This window comes from Tricharina praecox (genome assembly GCF_024521635.1).
Source record: "Tricharina praecox strain CBS 144465 chromosome Unknown BZA05scaffold_18, whole genome shotgun sequence".
NCBI classification, from domain to species: Eukaryota; Fungi; Ascomycota; class Pezizomycetes; order Pezizales; family Pyronemataceae; genus Tricharina; species Tricharina praecox.
In genome coordinates this window covers 775641-799182 of record NW_026250420.1, presented here as the reverse complement: position 1 = coordinate 799182, position 23542 = coordinate 775641, and the positions used below count along the sequence as shown (strand labels likewise).

At 54.5% G+C, this 23542-nt stretch overlaps 6 protein-coding genes across 6 annotated transcripts; 4 read left to right on the top strand and 2 right to left on the bottom strand.

Annotated features, from left to right (window-relative positions):
• The first annotated feature begins 6176 nt into the window (after positions 1–6176).
• On the top strand, positions 6177–11837 carry BZA05DRAFT_91760 (uncharacterized protein). Its single transcript, XM_051488798.1, has 4 exons — positions 6177–6755; positions 6805–7577; positions 7638–11020; positions 11081–11837. Exons 1-4 carry the CDS (start codon positions 6344–6346, stop codon positions 11739–11741), a joined length of 5229 nt encoding a protein of 1742 aa, XP_051338065.1. The 5' UTR covers positions 6177–6343; the 3' UTR covers positions 11742–11837.
• Positions 11838–12913: 1076 nt separating this feature from the next.
• BZA05DRAFT_91725 (uncharacterized protein) lies at positions 12914–14045 on the top strand. The gene has a single exon (XM_051488797.1). It carries the CDS (start codon positions 13224–13226, stop codon positions 13956–13958), a length of 735 nt encoding a protein of 244 aa, XP_051338064.1. The 5' UTR covers positions 12914–13223; the 3' UTR covers positions 13959–14045.
• A 1087-nt stretch (positions 14046–15132) lies between these two features.
• BZA05DRAFT_403341 (uncharacterized protein) lies at positions 15133–15479 on the top strand (the record flags this gene model as incomplete). Its single annotated transcript, XM_051484191.1, has 1 exon — positions 15133–15479. A coding segment is annotated over one exon (211 nt), but the record flags the coding sequence as incomplete, so codon positions are not given.
• A 650-nt stretch (positions 15480–16129) lies between these two features.
• Positions 16130–18029, bottom strand: BZA05DRAFT_403338 (uncharacterized protein). Its single transcript, XM_051484190.1, has 5 exons — positions 17426–18029; positions 17137–17359; positions 17016–17075; positions 16666–16947; positions 16130–16587 (listed from the first exon to the last, which is right to left on the bottom strand). The coding sequence occupies exons 1-5, from the start codon at positions 17740–17742 to the stop codon at positions 16324–16326; spliced, it is 1146 nt and encodes a 381-aa protein (XP_051338062.1). The 5' UTR covers positions 17743–18029; the 3' UTR covers positions 16130–16323.
• A 1582-nt stretch (positions 18030–19611) lies between these two features.
• Positions 19612–21130, bottom strand: BZA05DRAFT_403336 (cupin-like domain-containing protein). The gene is made up of 7 exons (XM_051484189.1): positions 20834–21130; positions 20706–20786; positions 20562–20635; positions 20283–20472; positions 20011–20230; positions 19828–19910; positions 19612–19773 (listed from the first exon to the last, which is right to left on the bottom strand). Exons 1-7 carry the CDS (start codon positions 21082–21084, stop codon positions 19638–19640), a joined length of 1035 nt encoding a protein of 344 aa, XP_051338061.1. The 5' UTR covers positions 21085–21130; the 3' UTR covers positions 19612–19637.
• Positions 21131–21238: 108 nt separating this feature from the next.
• On the top strand, positions 21239–23261 carry BZA05DRAFT_403331 (uncharacterized protein). Its single transcript, XM_051484188.1, has 3 exons — positions 21239–22118; positions 22168–22420; positions 22477–23261. Exons 1-3 carry the CDS (start codon positions 21297–21299, stop codon positions 22893–22895), a joined length of 1494 nt encoding a protein of 497 aa, XP_051338060.1. The 5' UTR covers positions 21239–21296; the 3' UTR covers positions 22896–23261.
• The last annotated feature ends 281 nt before the right edge of the window (positions 23262–23542 follow it).

The window sequence follows — 23542 nt, the reverse complement described above, 5'->3', positions numbered from 1 at the left end:
TCCGGGGACTCCCCGCTTTCCTTGCGGCCCCCAGGGTCTCTGCCCTTTCCTTGGCCCTGCCGGCCGTTGCCAGGTCCCTTCCGGTCGCCGCCGGAACCCTGACTACCCGATCCCCCTTTCCTCATTGCCCTTGCCTTCTTCAGCGCGTCCCGTCGTTCCACATGGTTGCCAGCCCTGAGCACCGTTTCCAGGAAGTCTTCATCGTCTTCGTAGGGTTCAGTGTGCTGGTTGAAGCACATATCGACGATGTCGGTAGTCATGGCCTGGTTGACTATGTCTTGTAGCGGTTCGCCGGTGGCGCGAGCGATCATGTTGAGCGATCGGAAGGAGGTCATGTAAGCCTGAATGTCTCCTTTGTATTCGAGGGCCCACATCCTTCTTAATGCGTTCGCTCCTTCCTGCGTGTCGCGGTACGCCTCCTTGAGTGCCTCTTGGTACGCCTGCCAGGTATCTTCCAAGTGTAGCTGCCTCAGGCTTTTTCGACGGGCCTGATGCCATTCTGCCGCTGTCCCTTCCAGTCGGGATCCCACCCACGCTATCTTCTGCTGCTCGTTTGTCTCTGGGTGGAACTCAAGATATTCTTCAACTGAGTCCCACCATGGACGGAAGGCTGTTCTTTGCTTGCCATCGAACGGCTTGGGCTCTTTCATTTTAAGCTTGATGGCCCTCGGGTTCGATGCGGAGACGGCAGCAGCGATGATCCGAGCGAAGCGACTCTCTTCGTCTTCGTCGTCTTCTCTTGGTAGCGGAGCGTGTCGGTGACGGGGCGGCGAACGACGCGGCAAGGGGATGGAATCGTCATCATCCGATGGTTCCTCATCCGAGGGATCACCTCCAAGCTTAGTCACCGGACGTCTTGGGGGTGGAGGAGGAGGGGACATTCCTGCACCTGCCGGAGTTTCCCTTGTTGCTGACCTTTCTGCCCGCGATCCTCCTCTTGGGGTAGTGTTTACCCACTCCGGGGCCTTTTCCTTCGCCTTCCCTGTCCTTACCTCTACAGCCTTCAATTTTTTCTCTGCTCGAGCGATTTTTTCCTTGATTCGCTGTTGCTCCTTGTAGAGGTATTCTGCCTTCTCTTCCTGTTTCCCTGCCCAAATTTCCACGTTGCGGTTGTACACCGCTTGCTCCCTGCGTTGTTCGACTTGCGCCGTTTCGAGGAACACGATGGCGTCTTGTAGCCGAGCGTTTGCGACGCTTTGCAACTCGCGGTTGTCTTCGTCTTTCTGGTTACGTTCTCGAATGACTGCCCATACGTCGCTGCTCAGGGCGTGCGTCGCGTTCGCTACCGTTGACAGCTCGGTTCGAAGCCATTCTGTATTCATTTCGGCATTGTGAGCGTAGAGGTTGTACACATACTTGACCCCATCGCAGAGTTGTTCGTAGTTCCTTCTGATTTCCTGCATTCGGGAGTCCTCTTCGTTGAACTTCTGATCGCATGCTTGGTAAAGCTGGCGCAGGTCTCTTTGTGCCGTTTGGTATTGGTGGTTCATCAGCCTGAGCCAGGCTGCCGGGTTTCGTACTTCGACGGTTTCGGATGCTTGCGGGATGCTAACGAGCGCATTGCTCAGGGTCTGAGGAAGTTCGAGGCGGAGCATGTCGAGGTTTGAGGAGGACATTTTCGATAGAAATCGGTGACTGTAACCTTAAGATTATAGTGTGAGACTGGGACGGGTTTGTGTCGTCGGAGTCTATAGTAAAATCGAGGATAGAATAAAAGTCAGGGATTTCGATAATTCACAGCGGAATAATCTTAAGGGTGTTTGTTCGATGGTTTGTTCGGTGCGATCATTGTAGTTTGTTCGGTTGCCCGCTCGGTTCGACTTATAGTCGTCCCGATCCTCAGCACGTGATTCCTCTAGAGTGCGGCCTAACGTAGCTCCGTTGCTTCCTTTGCATCGGAGTTCCGCGGCCTAGCCTTGAATCGTCGTCAGCTCTCTTCGGATAGTCTTCTCGACTAGGCAGGTGGTAAACACCACGCGCCCAAGATAGATCGGAGTTTCCGAGCAATTATCTCCCTCATGCGCCGGCAGAGTTCTTCGCTCGAAGTTGTCTGCCCCCATCGGTCGATGTTCGATTCTCTCGTCATAACAGTTTTTTCCTGGATCGGAGTTCCTACTGCGGGGCCCTATGATCGGAGATCTCAAAGTCCTCTGGACTGTTATCCCGATCTCCCGCATCTCCGATCACTGTCTAGACTCTGGAATCCGTTTGCTCCCTCCTTCCTATCTTGTCCTTGATCGCTTCTAACTATCCTTTCGGCTCGCAACTCTATTCTAATCACAGGAACTATCTAATCACATCTCTTGCGACCGTCGTGACCTCCGATACCTATCGGGGTGTCACAGAAACCCTGGCAACACATCTCCGTCGATTTCGTAACCGGAATGCCGCCTTCGAAAGGATTCGACGCCATATGTGTCTTCGTGGACCGGCTCACCAAGCAACAACACCTACTCCCTTGCAACACGACCATCACCTCGGAGGGACTGGCGGAACTGTTCTGCGACCGGATCTTCAAATACAACGGGCTACCCGACACCATTCTCTCGGACCGAGGCCCCCAGTTCGCGTCACGATTCTGGAAACACCTGGGCGCCTGCCTCAAGATCGACGCACGGCTCTCCACCGCGTTCCACCCTCAGGCCGACGGCCAAACGGAAAGGATGAACGCAGTCATGGAACAACACCTCCGAGCATACGTGAGCTACCTGCAGGACGGCTGGGTTGACTACCTATTCTTGGCAGAGTTCACTGGCAACAACCAGGCATCCGACACCACCACCCTGTCCCCGTTCTTTGGTAACCTTGGCTACCACCCGCGTTGTGACTTCGAGCTTGATATCCGAACCGACACAAACGAAGAACAAGATGCACAGACAGCGGCAGAGCGGCTCCAGCAGATCCACAACGTTGCCCGCAGCGAGATGCGCTATGCCCAGGCACGGCAGCAGGACAACACGGACCAGCACCGAACCCCCGCACCGGCCTTCCAGCCTGGAGACATGGTATGGGTGGACGGCCGAAACTGGCGGACCGAGCGACCCAGCCGGAAACTGGAAAACAACCACCACGGACCCTATCGAATTACCAGAGCCATCGGAACCCACGCATACGAACTAGACATCCCCAACACCATCCAGAAGCACCGCACCTTTCCAGTGTCCCTCCTCCACGCATCCGCCGACGACCCCCTCCCCGGCCAGATCCTGATGCACCATTGCCGGTAATCCTGAACGACCAGGAAGAATGGGAGGTGGAGGAAGTGCTGGACAGCCGAACGCTGAGGGGAAGACTCCAGTACCTAGTCAAGTGGAGGGGTTTCGCAGCACCGACGTGGGAACCCGAGGAGAACCTGGCAGACGTACAAGCGGTGGACGGCTTCCACCAACGGTACCCGATGAAGCCTGGACCAGTCCAACTTGCTCTCGTGGGAACTCGAGCCTGAGGAGGGGCTACTGTCACAGCTCACCACGGAAAGTTTGAGGAAGAGCCGGAATAGGGGCCGGAAGGCAGCGCAGGGGCTGCGCAGGCGGCTGCGCAGGCGGCAATGCAGGAATGAGTCGGAGAAATTGGGGCTGTGTGTTGGAGACAGGGGTAGCGCGGCAGCGCAGGCTGTGAGTCACTGGAGCGGGGGTATCGGCGTGGAGGATTTCTCAGGGTCTGGCACACGCCCACGGTCATTGTCAGGTTGCGGGAAGAAGTGGAGGATTTCCTATATAAACGGGCCGGCGCCCCTCTGTAATTAGTTCTTCACGCAACAACTTGTTAATTCAATCACTGTTACCTCTGTCCTTGCCTCGGCTGCCGTCTGCACCGTAGTCCTCGTCCCTGCCTCTGTTCTCAGTTGCCGTCTGCACTGAGCCCTGCCCCACCTTGTCCCCTGAACCCGTCTTGCCTCTACCGAACCCAGAACCCGATCCCCAGCCCGACTTCGCTACCTGGAGCCTTGCCCGACCGTGCCGTTACAGTCTGCACTGAGCCCTGCCTCACCTTGTCCCCTGAACCTGTCTTGCCTCTGCCGAACCCAGAACCCAATCCTCAGCCCGGCTTCGCTACCTGGAGCCTTGCCCGACCGTGCCGTTACACAGGGATAGCGCAGTAATGAGTCGCAGGGGATTGGGGCTGTGTGCAGGAAGCAGGGGTGGTGCGGCTGCACAGGGTATGAGTCACAGAAGCAGGGTACTGCCAAGGTGGATTTCTTAGGGTCTGGCACACGCCCACGGTCATTGTCAGGTTGCGGGAAGAAGTGGAGGATTTTCTATATAAACGGGCTGTTGCCCCTCTGTATTTAGTTCTTCACGCAACAACTTGTTAATTCAATCACTGTTACCTCTGTCCTTGCCTCGGCTGCCGTCTGCGCCGTAGTCCTTGTCCCTGTCTCTGTTCTCAGTTGCCGTCTGCACTGAGCCCTGCCTCACCTTGTACCCTGAACCCGTCTTGCCTCTACCGAACCCAGAACCCGATCCCCAGCCCGACTTGGCTACCTGCAGCCTTGCCCGACAGTGCCGTTACAGATACCTACCAGAGTGTCACAATTACCAACCATTCCGTTTTGTGGCGGGAGAGTGTCACGGCTCGCGACGGGATGTTCGAGGAAGAGTCGGAACAGGGGTGGGAAGGCAGCACGGGGGCAGTGCAAGGGGCTGCGCGGGCGGCAATGCAGGAATGAGCCGGAGGAATTGGGGCTGTTTGCAGTAAGCAGGGGTAGTGCGGCTGCGCAGGGTATGAGTCACGGAAGCGGGGGTACTGGCAAGGTGGATTTCTCAGGGTCTGGCACACGCCCACGGTTATTGTCAGGTTGCGAGAAGAAGTGCAGGGTTTCCTATATAAACGGGCCGTTGCCCCTCTGTACTTAGTTCTTCACGCAACAACTTGTCAATTCAATCACTGTTACCTCTGCCCTTGCCTCGGCTGCCGTCTGCGCCGTAGTCCTTGTCCCTGCCTCTGTTCTCAGTTGCCGTCTGCACTGAGCCCTGCCTCACCTTGTCCCCTGAACCTGTCTTGCCTCTACCGAACCCAGAACCCGACCCCCAGCCCGGCTTCGCTACCTGGAGCCTTGCCCGACCGTGCCGTTACAGAGAGACTATGAGCTTCCAATGGCGACCATGGACCACTGACGACCTGTTCTATATTTCGTTCATGGCTCCTTCCAGAAAAATCGGCCACAGCGATACAGATTACACCATCGAAACGTTAGTCATGGGGGTAGCTCTGCATTGCGAGCAGATTCCTCACCCGATCAATACATGGACTGCAGTCAATATCAATGCCACCAAAGCAGAACCTTCAGGCAGGCGTCAGAGGTTCACTTTCCTTACTTCGGCAACCCCCCGAACGACAGAGACATTTTGTTGCCAGAAGTAAGCATTGGGCGCAATTCCGACCGCGATTTGATAAATATATATATTTTTTTTCGACAATATGTTCACCAAAGATCATCTCATCACATCAAATGCAAAATACCGTTATCGAAATCACTCCCACCCCGCACTCAGCAGGCCTCGGGAACTGGGAATTCTTTACCTCCTGGTAACGAAATGACCACCACTTGCAGAAACAAGCCACCATTAACCCGTATTTTTTCGGAGGGGCTTACCGGGAAACAAAGCTATTGGGACCAGTGATCGCTTTCAATAAACAACGAATTCGCACTCTGCGGAGCAGCTTCAAGCAAAAATCAGGAACGGATAGACTTCATATAGGACTAAGGTGTAGGACGGAGATAGCCCGCTTTGCAAGGACGAACGGATGGGTGGGTCGGCGGAAGAAAGTTGAACGAGAGAGCATAGACGGGAGCAGATAGTGGTAGCAAGCGGAGAGAGAGATAAATTCATAACTTCTGGTAGGGCCATTCGTACGTGACCAGGCTGGTTACTGGACAATCCTTGCGGACGAGTGAGTGGTTGTAGTAACCGTCATCCCGGGGGTCTGGATGCATCTCTATGGAAGGCGTACCTCTCCTCCGCTACCGGAGATGGCCGGAAACACTGATGACCTACCGACATCGACGCCATTTCGAGAGCCCCACAAACGGCTATACCTATGTCAGCACTGTCGACTGAGAATCGGGTTGACGGTACGCCATTTCGGTTCATCAACCCCGGCCGCTCGGCGGATGGGGGTTGACATGCTCGCGCCATTCCGAGCACGCGCGTTCCGGGCAGCTGATGTGGTTTGCTGCGCGATCGCTCAAGGCTATCGCATTCTAATGATCATCGCGACCTCATGATGTCACGTGGGGCATTTTCATGTGGACGCCCCGCTTAGGTCGGGCCCTGTCAAGCGCCAAAGTGCAGGTCGTGGACTCATCGCACACTCGCGGCATGTTCCTTCCCTATGGGGCATGGCTCACATGAGCTGCCACTCAAGCGAGAGCCAAGCGATGCGGCTGAGCTACAGCTTGTTTCGACGCATCACCTTCAACATTCAGTGGCCCTGCCCCTTCTTGTGCGACAGCCAGCCACTTCGAACGATCAACTGGGCCCCGCACATTGTCTGGCCACCAGCTGCGACTGCAACTCGGCGTACTACACGCGATAACTACACTCCATTGTCCGGACCCACAATTGCATCTCGGCATACTGAACGCGAAACACTCCATCGTCCCAACCCAGAATTTACGTCAGCCTCGCTCCTACAGATGTACTCCTTCCCCGGAGGTCCTCCTGGGGGCGCACCTCAGGCGAATTCCCACGCTCCGCTGGGTGCCATCGCGCCTGGAACAGCAACGGGTGTTGCGCCAAATGCCGCTCAGGGTAGGTCGACATGTACGTGAGAAGAGAGGAGCTGTGCTGAGGAAGTTAGATTACGGTTTCCGTCCTGCTCCACTGCAACACACCGGCACCTTTCAGTACCAGCAGCCTCCACAGCAGCAATACCACTATCAACAGCCTCCCCCTCCTCCGCCTCCCTCGTACCCCCAACCGTCGCCTCAGCAACCATACTTCCACAATCAGGGCCCTCCGCCTCCTCCCCTACCGCCGACCGCTCCGCCGCAGCAGCAGCAATACTCATGGCCGCCACAGCCGTCGCAAGGAGGGTACAATCCCGCGGCACCTCCGCCTCAGTTTGGACCTCAGGCGAATTCAGGGACTGGATATAATCCTAACGGAGCGCCAATAGTGCATGGACAGTATGTGCCACCAAGCATGTACGGTTCCCATGCCACCGGCCAACCCGCACCACCCCCTCCACATCAGCAATATCAATACCAGGCTCCAATGCCTCCGCCGCTATCCCAGACGCCGCAAACTCCGATTACTGCCCATCAACCTCCGCAGCCATGGAACCAGCCCGGCTATCAACAGCAACCCTATCAACAGCAACAGCAACAGCATCCTCCTCCTCCACCGCCTCAGCAAAGTTACTCCCCGGTCCAAAACCATTGGAACTCAAACCAGCTCCAGCAGCCCCAGCAGCCCCAGCAACCCCAGCAACCTCAACAGTTTCAACCTCAGCAGCCTCAGCCACCGCCGCCACCACCGCCGCCGCCACAGCAACAACTGCAACCTCTTGGGGATTATTACTCGATGTCTCAGCCGCCAGTACCTACTACAAGTGGTGCGACGACCGACAATGTGCGTTTTCCGCTGACCAAATTCCAAGTTATGTGGGGCTGATGTTCAAATATCTCGCAGACACAAAGTCAATCTCCGTACCAATTTGGGCAATCCCAGCAACCAACCTCCCCACCACCTGCAACTCAGTATGGGCAACAGCCACACTCGACTCCCACGCTTGGACAGGCGACTCCGTTTTCCGCAGGAGGAGGCTATAACCACCTCGGCAATCCAGTGTCAACTTCAACTCCACCGCAGCCTGCGGCTCCACCCAATGACTATGCATACCCCCAGAACGCGCAAGTTTACAATAATGAGTCAGCGAAACCAACACCGCCGCCTCAACCACAACATCTACTATCACAGCAAATATATACCTTCACGACTGCGACACCGCCACTTCCACCGCCAAACCCCTTCCATGAGAGCCAACAGCCACATGAGCCCACACAACCACCACCTGTGTTGCCGATTGCTCCAGCAACGGCCCCTACCTACACGTACACACCCCCCGCAGCGTCCCAGTACCAGTACGAGCCACCAAAAAGCTTGACTCCACCTCCAGTTCCACAGCCACCTCAACCATCCCAGCAGTATTCTTCTGCGACAGCCGCCACACCTCCACCAGCACTCCAGGCCCAACCACAACCTCCACTAAAGGAGTACCGGTGGGCTCCGACTCCCCCGCCGAAGCCACCGACACCAAAAGCCCCCTCGCCCCCAAAACCAGCAGGCTCGGCGTGGACTTCCGCAAATGTATTCGCTTCCGGCGGGCTCACGAGCTGGGAAACATATGATGGGTATTATGCGGATGGGCCGGGCGACGAAGCGGAATCCCCAGTGCACAAATCTCCCACAAACATTCACCCAGCGCAGCACCCAGAGATTTATGGTGATCGGAAGCCCGTTGGTGCCACAGCAGAGGCCTCTCCGACACCCATTCCGGCGCGTGTCGTAGAGCAAAAGCCGGCTGACTTGTCCCCAAGCCATCCAAGTGCGGACCCTAGCCTTACAACACCACAACCTCAGATGAATGTTGGGTACATCATCTCCGATGTACCGCCCTCTTCACAGGAGCCGGCAGTGAACCCTCAGTCACAAACATGGCAACCGCAGTCCAACACCGTTCATCCCCTAGTCGAATCGACAACCCCATCCGTTATGGGCGACATCCCTCCATCTGTACAACCCGGGGTGCCGGCTGACTCGACACCCACGGCGTTCACAATTGATCAGATCGTGGTTCCTGCGTTACAACAAGCTGAACAGCCAACACATCGCAATATGGAGCAATCCGAGGAAGATGCAACAATTGAGCGGCTTCAGGAATTGGACCCATTTTACCAGGATTCCATCACGAGGTTTATCGTTATGATTGAAGCTGAGGCTGCTGCACCCAAGGACGAGGAAAAGTTGAAAATTTTCAAAGACTTTATGGAGCAGGAGTACTTCCTTCGAGGGCAAAAGTATCCTCTCGCGATCGGTGATCCGCCGAGCAGGCAAGGTAGTCTGGCAAGGCTTCCGGTGGTTGCGGAGACTCAACCTTCTGCAGTCGCGCCCGCAGTAGAATTTCCTCCTCCTACGCCGTTCACAGCCCCGGTTGAAGTCGAAAACCCCGTCTGCGAGCACCGTTCCGCACACGTTGAATCAGTTATATCAGTGCCAGTTGTCGGCTGTGAGCCTGTACAGGCTGTGCCGATTGCGTATACACCGCCCGTAGCTGCGCAGAACCAGGCTTTGCTGGCGACAGACCATTCGCAACAGGAAACCGGCTGTGAGGGTGCAGCACATGTCGGTACAGAGCCAATCGATTACCCGCAGCAACAGCAGGAGCGCTATGCCGCGCAGAAACTTGAGCAACATCCTCCGCAGTCACAAGAACAATATCCCGAGCAGCAAGAGCGATACCCGGTGCAAAGGCAGGAGCAATATCCCCAGCAACCGAATGAGCAATACCCGGCGCAAGTGCAGCAGCAACATCCGCCTCAGCCGCAAGAACAATATCCCGAGCAGCAAGAGCGATACCCGGTGTACAACCAGGAGCAATATCCTCAGCACCAACAGGAACCGTATCCCCAAGAACAAAATGGGCAATACCCGGCGCAAGTGCAGCAGCAGCAACATCCTCCGCCGCTGCAAGAACAGTATCCTGAGCAGCAGGAGCGATACCCGGGGTACAAGCAGGAGCAATATCCCCAACAACCGGAAGAGCAATATCCCAAGCCGCAAGAGCAATATCCCGCGGCGACTCCAAACAAAGAACTCACGCGTCAGGAATTTGTGGAGCCACCTGCTGCACTTGGATACGCGCCATTCCGACCATCTTCCGTCGAGAGCCGCTTACCACTTCATCCTCAGCCACTAGGTACTTCGGAGTCAAACCCACCAAAGCCGAATTCTCCAGCCCCGGAGCCGCCTAAAGCCGGACAGCCCACATATGCACCATACAAGCCAGGCACAATCACAGCGTGTTCCAACCAACGAAGGAATTCGTTCTCTGGGGCACAAGCACCTGTGGATTCCGCTACCGCAGACTACACAGCGTTCCATCGGGACGCCGAGGTCACCCCCTTTGGGAAAACGTCTACGGCACGTCCGCAATCGGAGTATGGACCCATTCGCCGGGCTGGAACAACGGTCGACATGGATTTGTCTACAAGGCCTGCTCCCAGAGTGGACGAGACTTTCCTGCCAATGAAGGAGAGTGCTTCGGACGACTTTTTCCCCTCCTTCGAAGAGTCTCACGAAGAACCAGTCCCTCCTGCTCCTGCTCCCATAGCTCCTGACACAGTCACCCGAGATCTCACGCGTCTGCTGCCGCCTAAGGGTACTACGAGGCAGAAGTCTCGCGCGTTGGAGGACACGAAGTTAGCACTCACGAATATCAGCGAGGATTTTTCGTTTATCGACAAATTAACCTCAGATTTCGATACGAAGGCGTTGGCCAACCGCAAAAAGTTCGATGAAGAACGTCGGGCTAGACAAGAGGAGCATCAAGACTACATCGATAGCCTCTTCGCGGCCAATAAGATCGGATATGGTGATATCGGCGATATGGATGACGAGTTCAACAAGAAGGAAGAGATGCTCCTGAAGGAAGAAGAGAAAAATGCGTATGACCGCTACGTGACAGAAGTCTTTGAGCCCGTCTACAATCAACTACAGGAGGGAATCAAGAACGTTATGAATCTCCACTTCCGAACGAGTAGGGAATTCCTGGCCAGTTCTGTCGCCGGTAGAGATAGGTGGAATGCGGCTGGTCGGCCTGAGCGTGATGCCGTCTTGCAGACTCTGGTTCGTCTCGATGGAATGGCCGAAAGGAGACATGCCAGAGTTCACGAGGCAATTGTGGCCCGAGATCGCAGGTTCAGAAAGACCGTGACCGAACCACTGAAGGTTGTCAACGATATCAAGAAGATGAACACCATGATCAAACACTTCGACGACAGTGAACGGAAACTGTAAGTATTCGATTCTATCCCACCCGCGTTCTCTCCAAAAACTAACCTATGGTCCACCAGCACCCTCGCTAGTTGCCGCGAAAAACAGATGCGCACGCGAACCCTCCTCTCCGTGATCGAGCTCGCTGTGGATACAGGTCTCGAGCAGGACCTCAACTACATCACCCAACTTACGATGGAAATCAACAAGATCCTAGCGGCATTACCCGGACCACCATCCGCATACACAGGCAACAAGGCCCATCTGAAGGGGGAACTTCTCCATGCCCACGCAACCCTCAAGGGCTCCCTGCAAGTGGCCGAAAACCTCATGAAGGTCGCCCACGTCGCATCACTAGTCTTGAACGCGGCAGATCATGAGGTTTCTCTCGCCGAGGCCAGGATCAAGGGCGAAGACGAAAACGCACTTGAAGATAGGTACCGCATGGCGGATGAAGCCGTCGAGGCTGAGCTGGAAGAGCGTGTCAAGGGAATGATGCAGGAGTATGGGGTTGTGGTTGGGAACCTGGAGATGGTTCTTGAAGGTTTGGGTACAACGACGGCGCCGACGGTTGCGCCATTGAGGGTGGAGAAGTCTCGGACACCTGGGCCGTCCAGCCCAGGGCTGATGGGGCCTCCGCACCAGCCGCCACCACCACAGCAGCAGCAGCAACAGATGAGTCCGCTGGAAAGAGCGAGACTACGGAGTCAGGGCGGGGGTAATGTTATTCCGTACGAATAAGGGGTTTTGTTTTCGATATCTTGTGTAGCTTTGGGTATTTGTGGTCTCTTTCGGGAAGACTTTTAATGTCGTAATGAATGCTATTCTTTGTTAGACAGTATAGGTATTAGATAGTCTCGCCGGATCTAGTGCTAGTGATGTTGTGCGGATGCCCACGGTTTAGTGACCTCTCGGAGCATCGCAGAATTACGTTCACGAGTGGGGGACTCGGAGAAGTTGTCCCGCACGACGGCATTCATCGTCGTCGCTCCAAGTCGATTTTCGTCTCATCCATTCCGTTGATCTGCAGCGTCGAAATGCCGTAGTGCTTAAGCTTCGGCCTCTTGGCCTGCAGCTGCAGGGTGCATAGCTACTAGCCTTACATATTGTGCTGGACATGCGTGGATAGTTCAGGGAGGCAACTGCGGGGTCAATTGGGATGAGGGGTTGACCGCGTGTGGGGGCCGAAAGGGGTGATGGCTCGGCAGCCTGAAGGGCTGGCAAGTTTGGCGAGTGAGATCAAATATGCACTAGAGATTTCCACGGCATTAGGGCATCACGGCTGGATTGTCTATTCATGCCGAACGGTCGACTTCCGTGGTTGTGGCGGCGACGATGCGGCGATCGAGTGTTGGCCACTGTCGGGCCAAACGACAATGATGACACCGCGAGTGACTAACTGTGACCGCCCCCACTCCAAAGCAAGCACGTGCCATCGTCGCACCCAACAATCAACACTCTCGGTTCCGGCGGTCTTGGGAACACTCGTTAACGAGCTGGGAATCCTAGATGACTGTTGCTGGTAATTGCAGAGCATAACTGCAGCCGGGTAGTCTTAGTCATCGATCGATCCTCGCGACGGTATTTATGGTATGTAACATTGTAACTGCTAAAGGTGAGCTGTTCGAAGTCACGATAGTATGAGTAACAAGTACTTGCTCTCCTCCGTGACCTTGCTTCTACGTACATATGAGTCGCTGTGTTCAGGCCTGTGCGTGGTCGTGTTGGCTTTGAGGGATTGTGATTGCGGAATTGGCGTTGGCTGGCTACCATTGGCTGGGTTACCTGAGCTGTGCATGACACCTACCCACCGTGGGGGGGTGAAAGAGAGAGTGAGAGTTCGGAGTGAGAGAGTTCGGCGCGAGTGAAAGATACATAGAAAGAGCACAGGGCGACGCACCGTCACCCCAACACACAATCTCCCCTCACACCCTCTCCCCCTCCACACCTGCTCCCACTCTCCTTCACCACATCCTCCACACACCCGTCCGAAGCGCACAACGAACTTGCACTTCACCTCTTCAATACCTCCCGCGACCTTGCCTTCCTCCCCCACCCCCCCCACCCCTGCATCCTCTCCCCCTTCTACCTTCACCCCGCACTATTCCCTCTGTCATCCCGTAGCTTTCCCCGGATTTTTTTTCATTCTTTTCCGCCCGCCCCCCGCCCCGCCACTGATCTACTATCACTGCTATTCTTACTACTACTACTACCACCTTCACGATGACGCGCCCAAAGCGAAACACTTCGGGCGACCCAGACTCGCGACCCAAAAAGACGCCCATCAGCCCCAAGCGGAAGCAGGCTCGCTGCCTACCTCCGACGAGCTCGGTACACGACGAATCGAACATGACCGAGGATCTGACGGAAGTTGCGAACGAGAGGGCACCATCGCCTACGAACAGCAGCAGCGGGAGTAGTAGCTCGTGCTGGAGCTCTGAGGCGCCACGATCGTCTAGTGCGGGGAGGTGCTCGGGTGACCGGGGTAGCGATGATGCCAGCAGCGACACCAATACCACGCCGCCATCGTCGCCAACACCAATGAAATGGCGGGTTCCACAGAGAATCAACCACAGTCCTCAGTTTTTGTTGAACGGTCATGGTGGTGGTGGCGGCGGTGGTGGCGGTGCTAGTGATGGCGGCGGAAAGGGGGGAGCACCAGGTGCCGGAAATTATCATCATCGTGTATGTTGTCTATCTACCCAAACCCACTCACACACACCCCCCGCATTCCATCCGTCACGTTGCATACGTGCGACGCATATTTATTTAGCTCGTGAGAGAATGACGAAGGAAGGTTGCATGGTTGACCTTCTGCGTAGTCTGAAGACGAGGGCGCCGACGAACGTGACCACGAGAAAGCCGGTGACGAAGAAGAAGAAGATCAGCGGTGCGATGAGAATCATGGCAGGGAACATCACGGTATCCCACATCCTACCGTCGGTGGACTGTGCCTGAGGACAACATCCATCTCAACCTCCTTGCCGTCCATCTTGGGAGCGACTTCTATCCAATCCCTACCCAGCGAGATCCTACTCCAGATAGGCGAGTTACTCTTCGAGCGCGATCTGAACCGCTTCTCCCGAACCAATCGCCGTTTGTACATCCTCCTGACACACGCCCTCTATCGTATGGGCAAGGAGATCGAGTTCCTCGATGCTTCAACCATCTTACATTGGGGCGCCGGTCGCGGATTGACGAACACTGTGGCCCATCTTCTGGAACAGGGTGCGAATCCCAATTCTAAGTTCCAACGTGCATCGCATCCTCTCCAGTCGGATGGACGGACACCTCTCCATATCGCAGCGGAGAAGGGCCACCGCCGCATCGCAATGTTATTGCTCGGCAAGGGAGCAAAGACCAAGGTCTGGGATCGCGAAGGCGACACGCCCCTCCACCTTGCTGTAAAGAACGGTAACATAAAGATGGTGAAGCTGTTGGTCACTGCTGGCGCCAAGATCACGGCCAGGAACGCCGACGGGATGAGGCCCCTTCACATGGCCATCCAGGAGGAGCGGAGGGATATCGTTAAGCTCCTTATCTCGATGGGTGCTGATGTCGCGGCCACCGATCGAACGGGAGGAACTGCTCTGCACCTGGCCGCTAGTTTTTACACCGCCGGCATCTGCAAGCGGTTGATCGACGCTGGTGCCGAGGTGAATGCGAAGGACCTGGCGGGAATGACACCACTTCACTGGGCCGCGTATTCCGGGTGGGAGTCGGTCGCGAGGCTGTTGGTCCGCCGCGGAGCCAAGCTGGAAGAACGGGATGGCGATGGGTATCAGCCGTGGCAATTGGCGGGAGTTGCGGATAATAAGGCGGTCTATTCTTATCTCGACAGGTTTTTGTCTGAGGATGGCCATATGAATGATACGGTTGGAAGGGTACCGCGGCGCAAGGGTGCCGATTTGCCACCTACAGAAATCGCTGCCGCTATGCCGCTACCGTCGGGAGAGGCGCAAGATGGAGATGTCTTGAGCGAGGAATGAAGACAGGCTGCCGTCGATTCTGGGTTTCTTTGTCGCCATTACTATTGTGGCCATGCGGTTGCGTTTCAGTGCGCTCTGGGTGAGGTTGTTTGCAGGTGTAGTTGAATAGAAGTTGGCTAGCAATGGATCGAACTGGGGAAATTGATGGATGGATGGATGGATGGATGGATGGATGGGGAAATGGATGGATGGATGGATGGATGGATAAATGATACCCGGACAAGGAAGCACAGAAGGATGGATTGGGGGCCGGCCGTTATTACTTCTTTCCTTTGCTTGGGTGCGTGTTCCTTTTTTTGCAGCGGTGAGGGCTTGAGCGGTGAAGGAAGGGTTGATGGAAGGAGTCGAGATTGAGGTGGTGGGTTGGCTGAGGGCTACTCTCTGTAGAATATGGGAAAGGCTGGAAGCACGTGTTTAAATTGACTGCTTGTTGGCTCAATAATGAGGTCAGGATACCAGTTAATCGCGCTAGAATCGCAGGTGGGGCCCGGTCACGAACGATAGTTCGACTTATCGATATACCTATCCCAATATTGCGGTTTAGTCAATGGGATATCGACGTGCAGATGAAAGATTGATGGTGACTCGCCTCGGCCTGGCGATGTCAGAAGAGCTACAGATTGAATCCAACCGGAAATTAAACGAGCAGCTCTAGACGCGGACCACCTGCACATGGGAGGGTTGGTCCGGGGGTTCGTTCTGGTAGTAAGGCTTCGAACTCACGCACTAGCACTCGCGGATTCACTTCGCGCATCCGCTGGAAATGGTGAAGACTCGTGATAAAAAGAAGTATTGATGTGTTTAAAGAGAATACCGAGAGTCGAGAGAGAGATTACACAAATCTTTTCCTGCCAGCTTCACAGAGGAAGAAAGAAAGCTCTCTCGCCGGCGGCTCATTGCTGCGCCAGAAGGAAATAAGGGTAGAGGCCAGTGCCTTCTCCATTGACGAAGCATCGAGTGATATATCCCAATACTATTAGGCTCTCGCACTGTTACAGGTTTCTCTAAGCTAACTCGCACTAGAAAGCGGCTCCTAGCATGTAATTATGTGCTTGTCGGTTTTAGCGGTCGAAAGGCTTAGGATATCAAGCCGTGTCCCGAGTGGCTGCCTTGGTGGAGTTTCGTCACGCGGAAAGCAGATCGAGTCAAACCTCCTTGGATCCAATTCCCCGAGCCAGTATTCCAAAATTCAAACATCAATAAGTACATGATCGCATTCCCAGCCTTGCACAGAACTCATAACATCCCGCAAATATTTCGCACCGCCGTCAAAGAGCCGTTCCACCCGGCAACCTCCCATTGCATCCAGCCAGATCACCTGGGTTGATGATTGATCAGATGGGCTCCTCCAGGGGCCGCCCAAGCTTCCTCCATCGCTCTAATATAACGCGTTGTGAATCTGCCATGCATCTTTCGATCCGCCCCCTCACGTCGAGGTAGTTCACGTCCGTCAGTGACATGAACTTGACAATCTCCGAGTGGTCGGCATCAATTGGCACCATCTTCTGAATCGCCTGATTCGGACTGGTCCACATGGCGGAATCCTTGGTAACCATCATCACCTTTAGTCCCGTACGCTCGAACTTGCCGGTCGTGGCCTATATAAGTACCGATGATCAGCGTCGGGTCGGGGGGGCCGAGGCGCGGGTAAAATGGGTGGAATCAGTCAAGCTTACGTTCTTTGACACGGTGGGTGACAGTTTCGTCTCATAATACGAAGTGAAGTGGAGGTCGTCGGTCCTGAAGTATTGTAGAAAGTTCTCGTACGCCACCTGAAGAGCGTTCGTTTTCAAGACCAAGTCTTCGACGAGTGCCTTACTGGGCGCTTCCTCCACCATGCCCAGGAGGTTCTCGTGGTTGAGGCCTTTGTTTGGGACGCCAAAGAAGAAGATTCCAGCGCAACTGTTGTAGATCTGTTCATCCATCGAATTGATTTCTGTGTTTGGGTTGCAAAGTGCCTGCAATCATCCCAGTGTTAACATCCGTCTACAGGGTCAACTTGTTCATAATGTGGGGAACTAGGTACCTGCTTGATGACCAAGCCCCCAAAACTATGGCCGATGAAGATTATCGGGCGGTACTTGTCCTGAATGATGGGATTGTCAATGCTGGTTATCTGCGCACCAGGCAAAAGATATTGTTCTTACCTCACGAATCGCGTTGACGGCGTCCATAAACTGCCTCCCATATTCAACCAAATTGTTTTGGGTTTCACTTTTCGTCAATTTCGCGTCGTAGCCCCAAGTCAAGATTCTGGGCTGCAATTTTTTCAGATCCTGCGGTAGGAAGTCCCTCAGCCACATGTCGTGCTTGCCCCTTGATTTCCAAGAGCCGAATCCATGGCCGGCGAGACCTGTCACCGCGATGATACTACATTTCACCTCTCATCATGCGCAATCTCAAGATTATGAGGTAGAGTGGCCGGGGATTCCTTACTCGCAGCGCGGATTAGTCGCAGCGTATAGCGGCGTCATATTGTAGAAGTCGACATCAGCGACCACTATACCAACACCGACCAGGTCCCAAGATACTGGGACGTCCTCCTTGCACTTTGACAGCGCGGCTGGCTCTTGGCCGGGGAAAGTGACGGTGGCGATCTGATGATAGGGCGAATCATTTTGCTCGGGATCCCGGCAGAGCGAAACGATGAGGCCCTGTGTCTCCGCCACTGGTAATTGGTTCGCTATTGCGGCGCGGAGTACATCCAGTGGAATGGTTAACAGGATATCAGTGAGTTTGAATGTTTTGCCCATTGTTTGGGATGGTCGGTGGATCCTGGACGTAGAGGCTTGGAACGTGATATTGGGTCTTTTGGTGGATTGAGAGTCTTTGAACAGGAAAGCCCTATAGATGGTAATGGCCGGAGACTGGAAGGATAATGTATGTATGAATTGGCTGAAGATTGACGATGTACCTACTGTCTTATGTACCTTCGTCGCCTCGTCAAGACAGATACCATTCCCCGCAGCCGCCGATGATCGATGGGGTTCACATGGATATTGGTCAAGGCGGGCACCGTAATGCAGGAATAGAATTTGAGACACATGCGCGCGCAACAGTTTGTTGTTTGGACATTGATTGGATCCACCGTTGCTTCTTCCCAGTCAGGAGAATAAGATGGTCTGCACTGCCAGAACAGTTCCGAAAGCTGGCACTGTGCGTTAGTCTGGACACGCCACAAATAGACAATGCATCGGCCCCACTACTCCAGGGCGGCAAGAAGCGCATTTTAAGTGGTCTTAAAAAGAAAACTGACTTTCTCATACATACTGGACAGCACGCTTATCAACGTACATACGGAGCAAACTCTACTAAGAATTATTCCGCTGTTAGTGTGACCATATTGGCGCTCATTACGCCTACTAGCGGATGTCAACCGCTGGATACCCATCTGCCGACCGACCTTTGTACGCTCCGGGCAAGTTCGAGCGCGGTGACCGTGGGCCGATGGATGGCAAGGGGTCTACTCACACGGCCGGAAATTTTGGGGGCCCCCCCTGCACGGTTTATTATCTGAGATTAGATCTGTTAACAAATCCTGTGGGGGAGACACACACAACCACAGATCTAATCTCTGATAATAAACTGTGCAGGGGGGGCCCCAAAATTTCCGGCCGTGTGAGTATAGTACTGAGACATGTTCCGCCAATTGATGCCAGGAACACACTGTTGGCTCGTACCTGGAAGACTTGGCTCGTTTCCGAGCCCAGCCCCTCCAGATGTTTACCATTATGTACCACAGGCGCATTTCGCCGTCAGGTGACGGTTCAGATATTGGGCCGAAAACGTGAACGGCGTCCGCGCCTGCCAGTGCCACTATATATTTTGCTGCTGGATTGTTAGCTTGAACCGGCGGCTGTTAGCGCGGTGGGCGACGGCCATACCAATCCACAATCTCAAGGATTCGGAGAGCGGATTGCTACATACGCTTGGGGGTGGAGGTTGGGTGTATTATGACGTCACGTCTCAAAGACGAGGGACAGTAAAAGTTTGTTGGCGACTCCAGGTTTCACTTTCCACCGAACTGCTGGTCGGGCTAAGCGTCCGTTTGGATGGCTTCAGTGTTGGAGAAAACTGTCAGTTTTTCGAGAAACTACATACATAAGCAAACAAAACTGTAACTCTGTTTGGCTGGCACAAAAACTGAGAGAAAAAGACTGAAACTGTGCGGCTCCAGCGATGAAACTGGTACTGACCTCGAAAGGTCATTTCTTTGCCGCCACTCAGTATCGCATTTTAACTTCAACTATGGACTCCCTTTATGGGGAAGAGAAAAAAGCGGGGCCACAATATTGTGTCCATTATTAAAGTTCTGGTGAATCCCATTATTCAGACTTGTGGCTGAGTATATTGAGAACTGCCAAACACTCTGTTCGCCTCAAAGTTCTCCGGAAACTGAAACTGGACAGTATTCGGTGTCCCGGCGGGGAACTGAATTTGGCTCTAAAACTGGAATTGAAAACTGAGCCCATCCAAACGGGCCCTAAAACGATCCTTCGTAGCATTGTGATATTTCACGTCTCCCGGATAATTGGTACGTTTTCACTGTGTCTTCCTAGCCTTCCGCTTCAACTACGTAGGTAGGACATATGACTTCCCCGGCAAGATGTACGTTCTATGTACCGCAACGCCCATCGGGCCATCGCACTCACCATGCTTGAGTGCGCCACATCTCAGCCTCCTCCTCCTCCTCCTCCTCCTCCTCCTCCTGTTGTGCCATCTGCGTCATCTGCCTCGCAAAGCTCACACCGGGGTAGAAAGCGCCCCCGAACTCCATATCGTACCTAACTTACATCAGCCGCATGTCTTGGTGGGGGGAAAGCAATTTCGAGACTCACCAGTAATTAACGGCGCAGCACAGGCCCTCGTCGGAGCCGCGTTGCGAGACTTTATGGTACCACATCGCGGGGAGGTATAGAACCTGCTTAGGTGTGGGCATTACTGCATCAGCTCAAGATTCTTAAATGGATGGATGGATGGATGGATGGATGGATGGATGGCGGGGTAATAATAGGACGGACATCACCAGGCGCTAGTTCTACCTCCATCGGGCGGCAGTACCTCCACCATGCGGTGCCGGGAGGTGAGTCTGGATCCACGGTTGGCCAGAATAGTACCTCGCTAGCCGGCTCATCGGGGACGATAGCCAGCCGCTGCGTATGCGGGTTGGGGACGTATGTTGCCGCCTGCAACGATGTCTCCCGGACGCATATGGCCTCGTATGGAGAAATCAAGACGAATCTTTATACTGGTCAATCAATGCCACAGGAATCGGGGGGTAAGAGAAAAATACCGTTTATATCCCGAGATCTGGCAGAAAAGGTTCTCGTAATTATCCTTATGCAGCGCGGACACGCTGCGCTCATTGCCGATCCAGACGTTTGCGGCGTCGGGCTGCTGCCCCAGCGCTTCCGACGCCCACGGGATATCTCTGCCGACGTCTGCCGCGAGCGGCGCAAACTCGCGGAGCAGGTTATCATCCTCTATCGATTTCCGTCAGTTTAGACTTCACATCTCGCCCGGGCGGCGGGCCCTCCAAGCTCCGGCGCGAACGGTGACAGGTGACACATACGTGACTGCGCGTACCTCACCATGGCGGACTCGGACTCGGACGTTACTTTCGCCTGCAAGTCGTCCAGGAATTCCCTGTGCGTTATTGTGGCATGTCAACCCTCTGTCTCTTGTACTGCCCTCTCACAAGAAGATGAACACGCACCCGAACGGCATCTGCCTCTCGTGCGGCTTGACAAAGTACCGCTTGCCGTCCTCCTCCCGGACTACCGCAGAATCTGCATTTCTTCCAACATCAGCTCGGTTCGTGGTGTCTATGATTGGAAGCCTCACCCCAACGGCGTCTCGGCGACCGCAATACTCTCCGAGCCCATGGTGTCACGTAGGTACGCCGCTCTCCAATTTGTCACCGCCTTCCAGTGCGACACTGCGCCACGGAATACAACGGGAAAGTTCTGTCGCACGCCTCGCGAGAACTCCAAAGGTGTTGGCTCGCCGGATCGCTCTTCGACACCAGAGCTGTTGAGCTCGTGGTAGGCAGAGAGCACTTCGATCAGGCTTGCCGTGGCGGTGAGTGCGGACATGGTGTGTGTGTGCGGGGGAGGGCCGTGGGATGTGCAGGCTGATTACATACTCAGGTTACGCGCTACGTTAACCGAAACTTCGAGAGGCCAACAGGAAACTCCTAGACTCACAACATACCAGACCGAATGGAAGGTTAAGCGTAATATCAAACATCATCCATTAATTATCCACAATAATACACATCATATCAAAACACTTCCGTCTCGGTAGAATGGTAAAGAAAAAAGAAAAAAGAAAAAAGACAAACGGCCGGGCTTCATCTATAATCAACGCCATACCAGTGCCAAACGCCATCCACAGTGCCATGATGGTAGAAAACAGTACGAGCAATGCTTGCGGGAATCATCAAATCAGAAAGGAAACAAAGAAAAACAGCAGAAAGTGTCTACAACGACAAAGGCCAGATAACCAAGGCCAAGGAGAAAAACGCCTCTCAATGTACGTACATAGACGGCACACAGACCGACATGTCGTCGAGGAAGAACTCGGCCGGGCTCAGTCCCTTAGCAGAGCTTCCGCCCTCTGGCTTCCCGGTACCAGGCTCGTAGTGTCCGTGATAACCCGTGAACTCGATAAAAGCCAACTCCTGACCTTGATGGTCGATCATAACGGGCCGAAGGATGGATTTCTCGTGAAAGTACTCGGCATGGCAGAAGGTGGGCTCGATATCCTTGTCTTGATCGTGGATGCTCCAGGCGCACATCAGAACGGTAATCTCGCCTCCAGCCTTCGGGAATGCCGAAAGGTTGTAGGAAAGCAGCTCCCAGGACGTCGAGTTGTGCTCCAAGTCGTAGGTGATACGGCGGGAAACCCTGGAGACGAAGGGTTTTGCCAGTTGGTAGTAGAGAGAGATGTAGTAGTCACCTTCGGGGGTCGTAGGATTGCAAGTCTGGTTGCGTTGGTCCTGCAGATTCTCGCACAAGGCAAACGTCCAATCCGGATCGAAGGTAAAGTCTCGGAAGACGAAAGGAGAAGCTGGAGTCATGGTAGGGTTCATGATGGCGTGCGGGTAGCTGTCATAAAAGTCGTCGAACTGGTGGAGTTGTCAGCTGAGATACAGCACCGGCGCTGGGGGAACAAACGTGCAGAAGCTCATGCGAAGATCCAGCCGTGCAGCGTCCAGTGGAAGGAGGATGCGTCGGCTCGGGATGCGTCGACATAGTATGAGTTGGCATAGGATGCGTCGGCTCGGGATGCGTCGACATAGTATGAGTTGGCATAGGATGGGTCGGCATATGATGGGTCGGCATGGGAGTGTGAGGATGACATGGTCCGCCGTCCATCATGTGCGTATGGGTGACAGAAGCGGTAGCCGTGACCATGTGAGTAATGGTCCTACATCCCATCAGCAATGGACACGATCATTGAGCCTGGGCCGAAATTATACGCACTTCAACATCCCCTCGAGGGGTCCGCAGGCACAATCCCAGCCCCATGCCTGGCAGTTGCAAGTAGCCACATATCCATCATGGCAGACCTTCACGGCATGGTTGTCTCCGCAAGCTCCATTGTTGTTCCGAGTGACCAATCCCAGCTTTTTGCTGCCTTTCTTTCCTTTGTCCCCGCCGGGGTGGCATTCGTGCTCCTGGGTACAGACAACATGGGTAGGCTCCGGGGCAGGAGGGATGCAATGTTCGTGGTCATGCTGGGAACAAACGATGCCGGTGGGCTCATGGGTGCAAGGTCCAGTGACGGTGACATGGTCAACAGTCATGGTAGTAGTGGTGGTCACGGTGGTATAAACGGTGCGAATGGCGGCAATGTCGTGGCTGTGAGGAAGACGGAGTATCAGTGGGGATCAAGAGGATGAATCATGAAGGACAGTATCTGGGACTCACTCCACGGGGGCAGCCTGGACAACCATCGTTCCGGCGAGGATCAACAGAGGAATGAGGGATGGCATGTTGAGAATCACAGAGCGAGACAACATGATGAGAGAGAAGTGTACGGTTCAAAAGAGCAGCGAATGGCTGAGTAGACAAACGATTGAATCAGCGAAAACGAGAGTGCAATTGCAGAATAGTGATCAAAACCAGGAAGAGACCAAAGAGAAGAAGTCGAAAGGCGAAAAGAGCAAAAGAGAAAGAGAAAGACAACGTGGAGTGGGAAGGAAAGGAAAGGAAGCGGGAAATGAAGGATTGGGAGTGAGGGTTTATATAGGACGGGAGAAAGAAGGAATGGCTCGCCGACAGGGTGCCAGCCATGCGTTCGATCGGTTCCACCGCCTACTGCCGTAAGGATCGATGCACGGGCATAGCTCGTATGGCCTAAAAGTTTGATGGATCCATATGCATACGATCCGGAAGACAGGACTCCAGCCACCAGCATCGTTCCAATATGCATGGGCCACCGTCGAGACCAGACGATCCGGCCTGCACTCCGCATCGACAGCTCCAGTCAAAGCCTGCCGCCTCCGTTCCAGATGTCGATAATGGTTTGTTTTGATCTTCCGTCCGT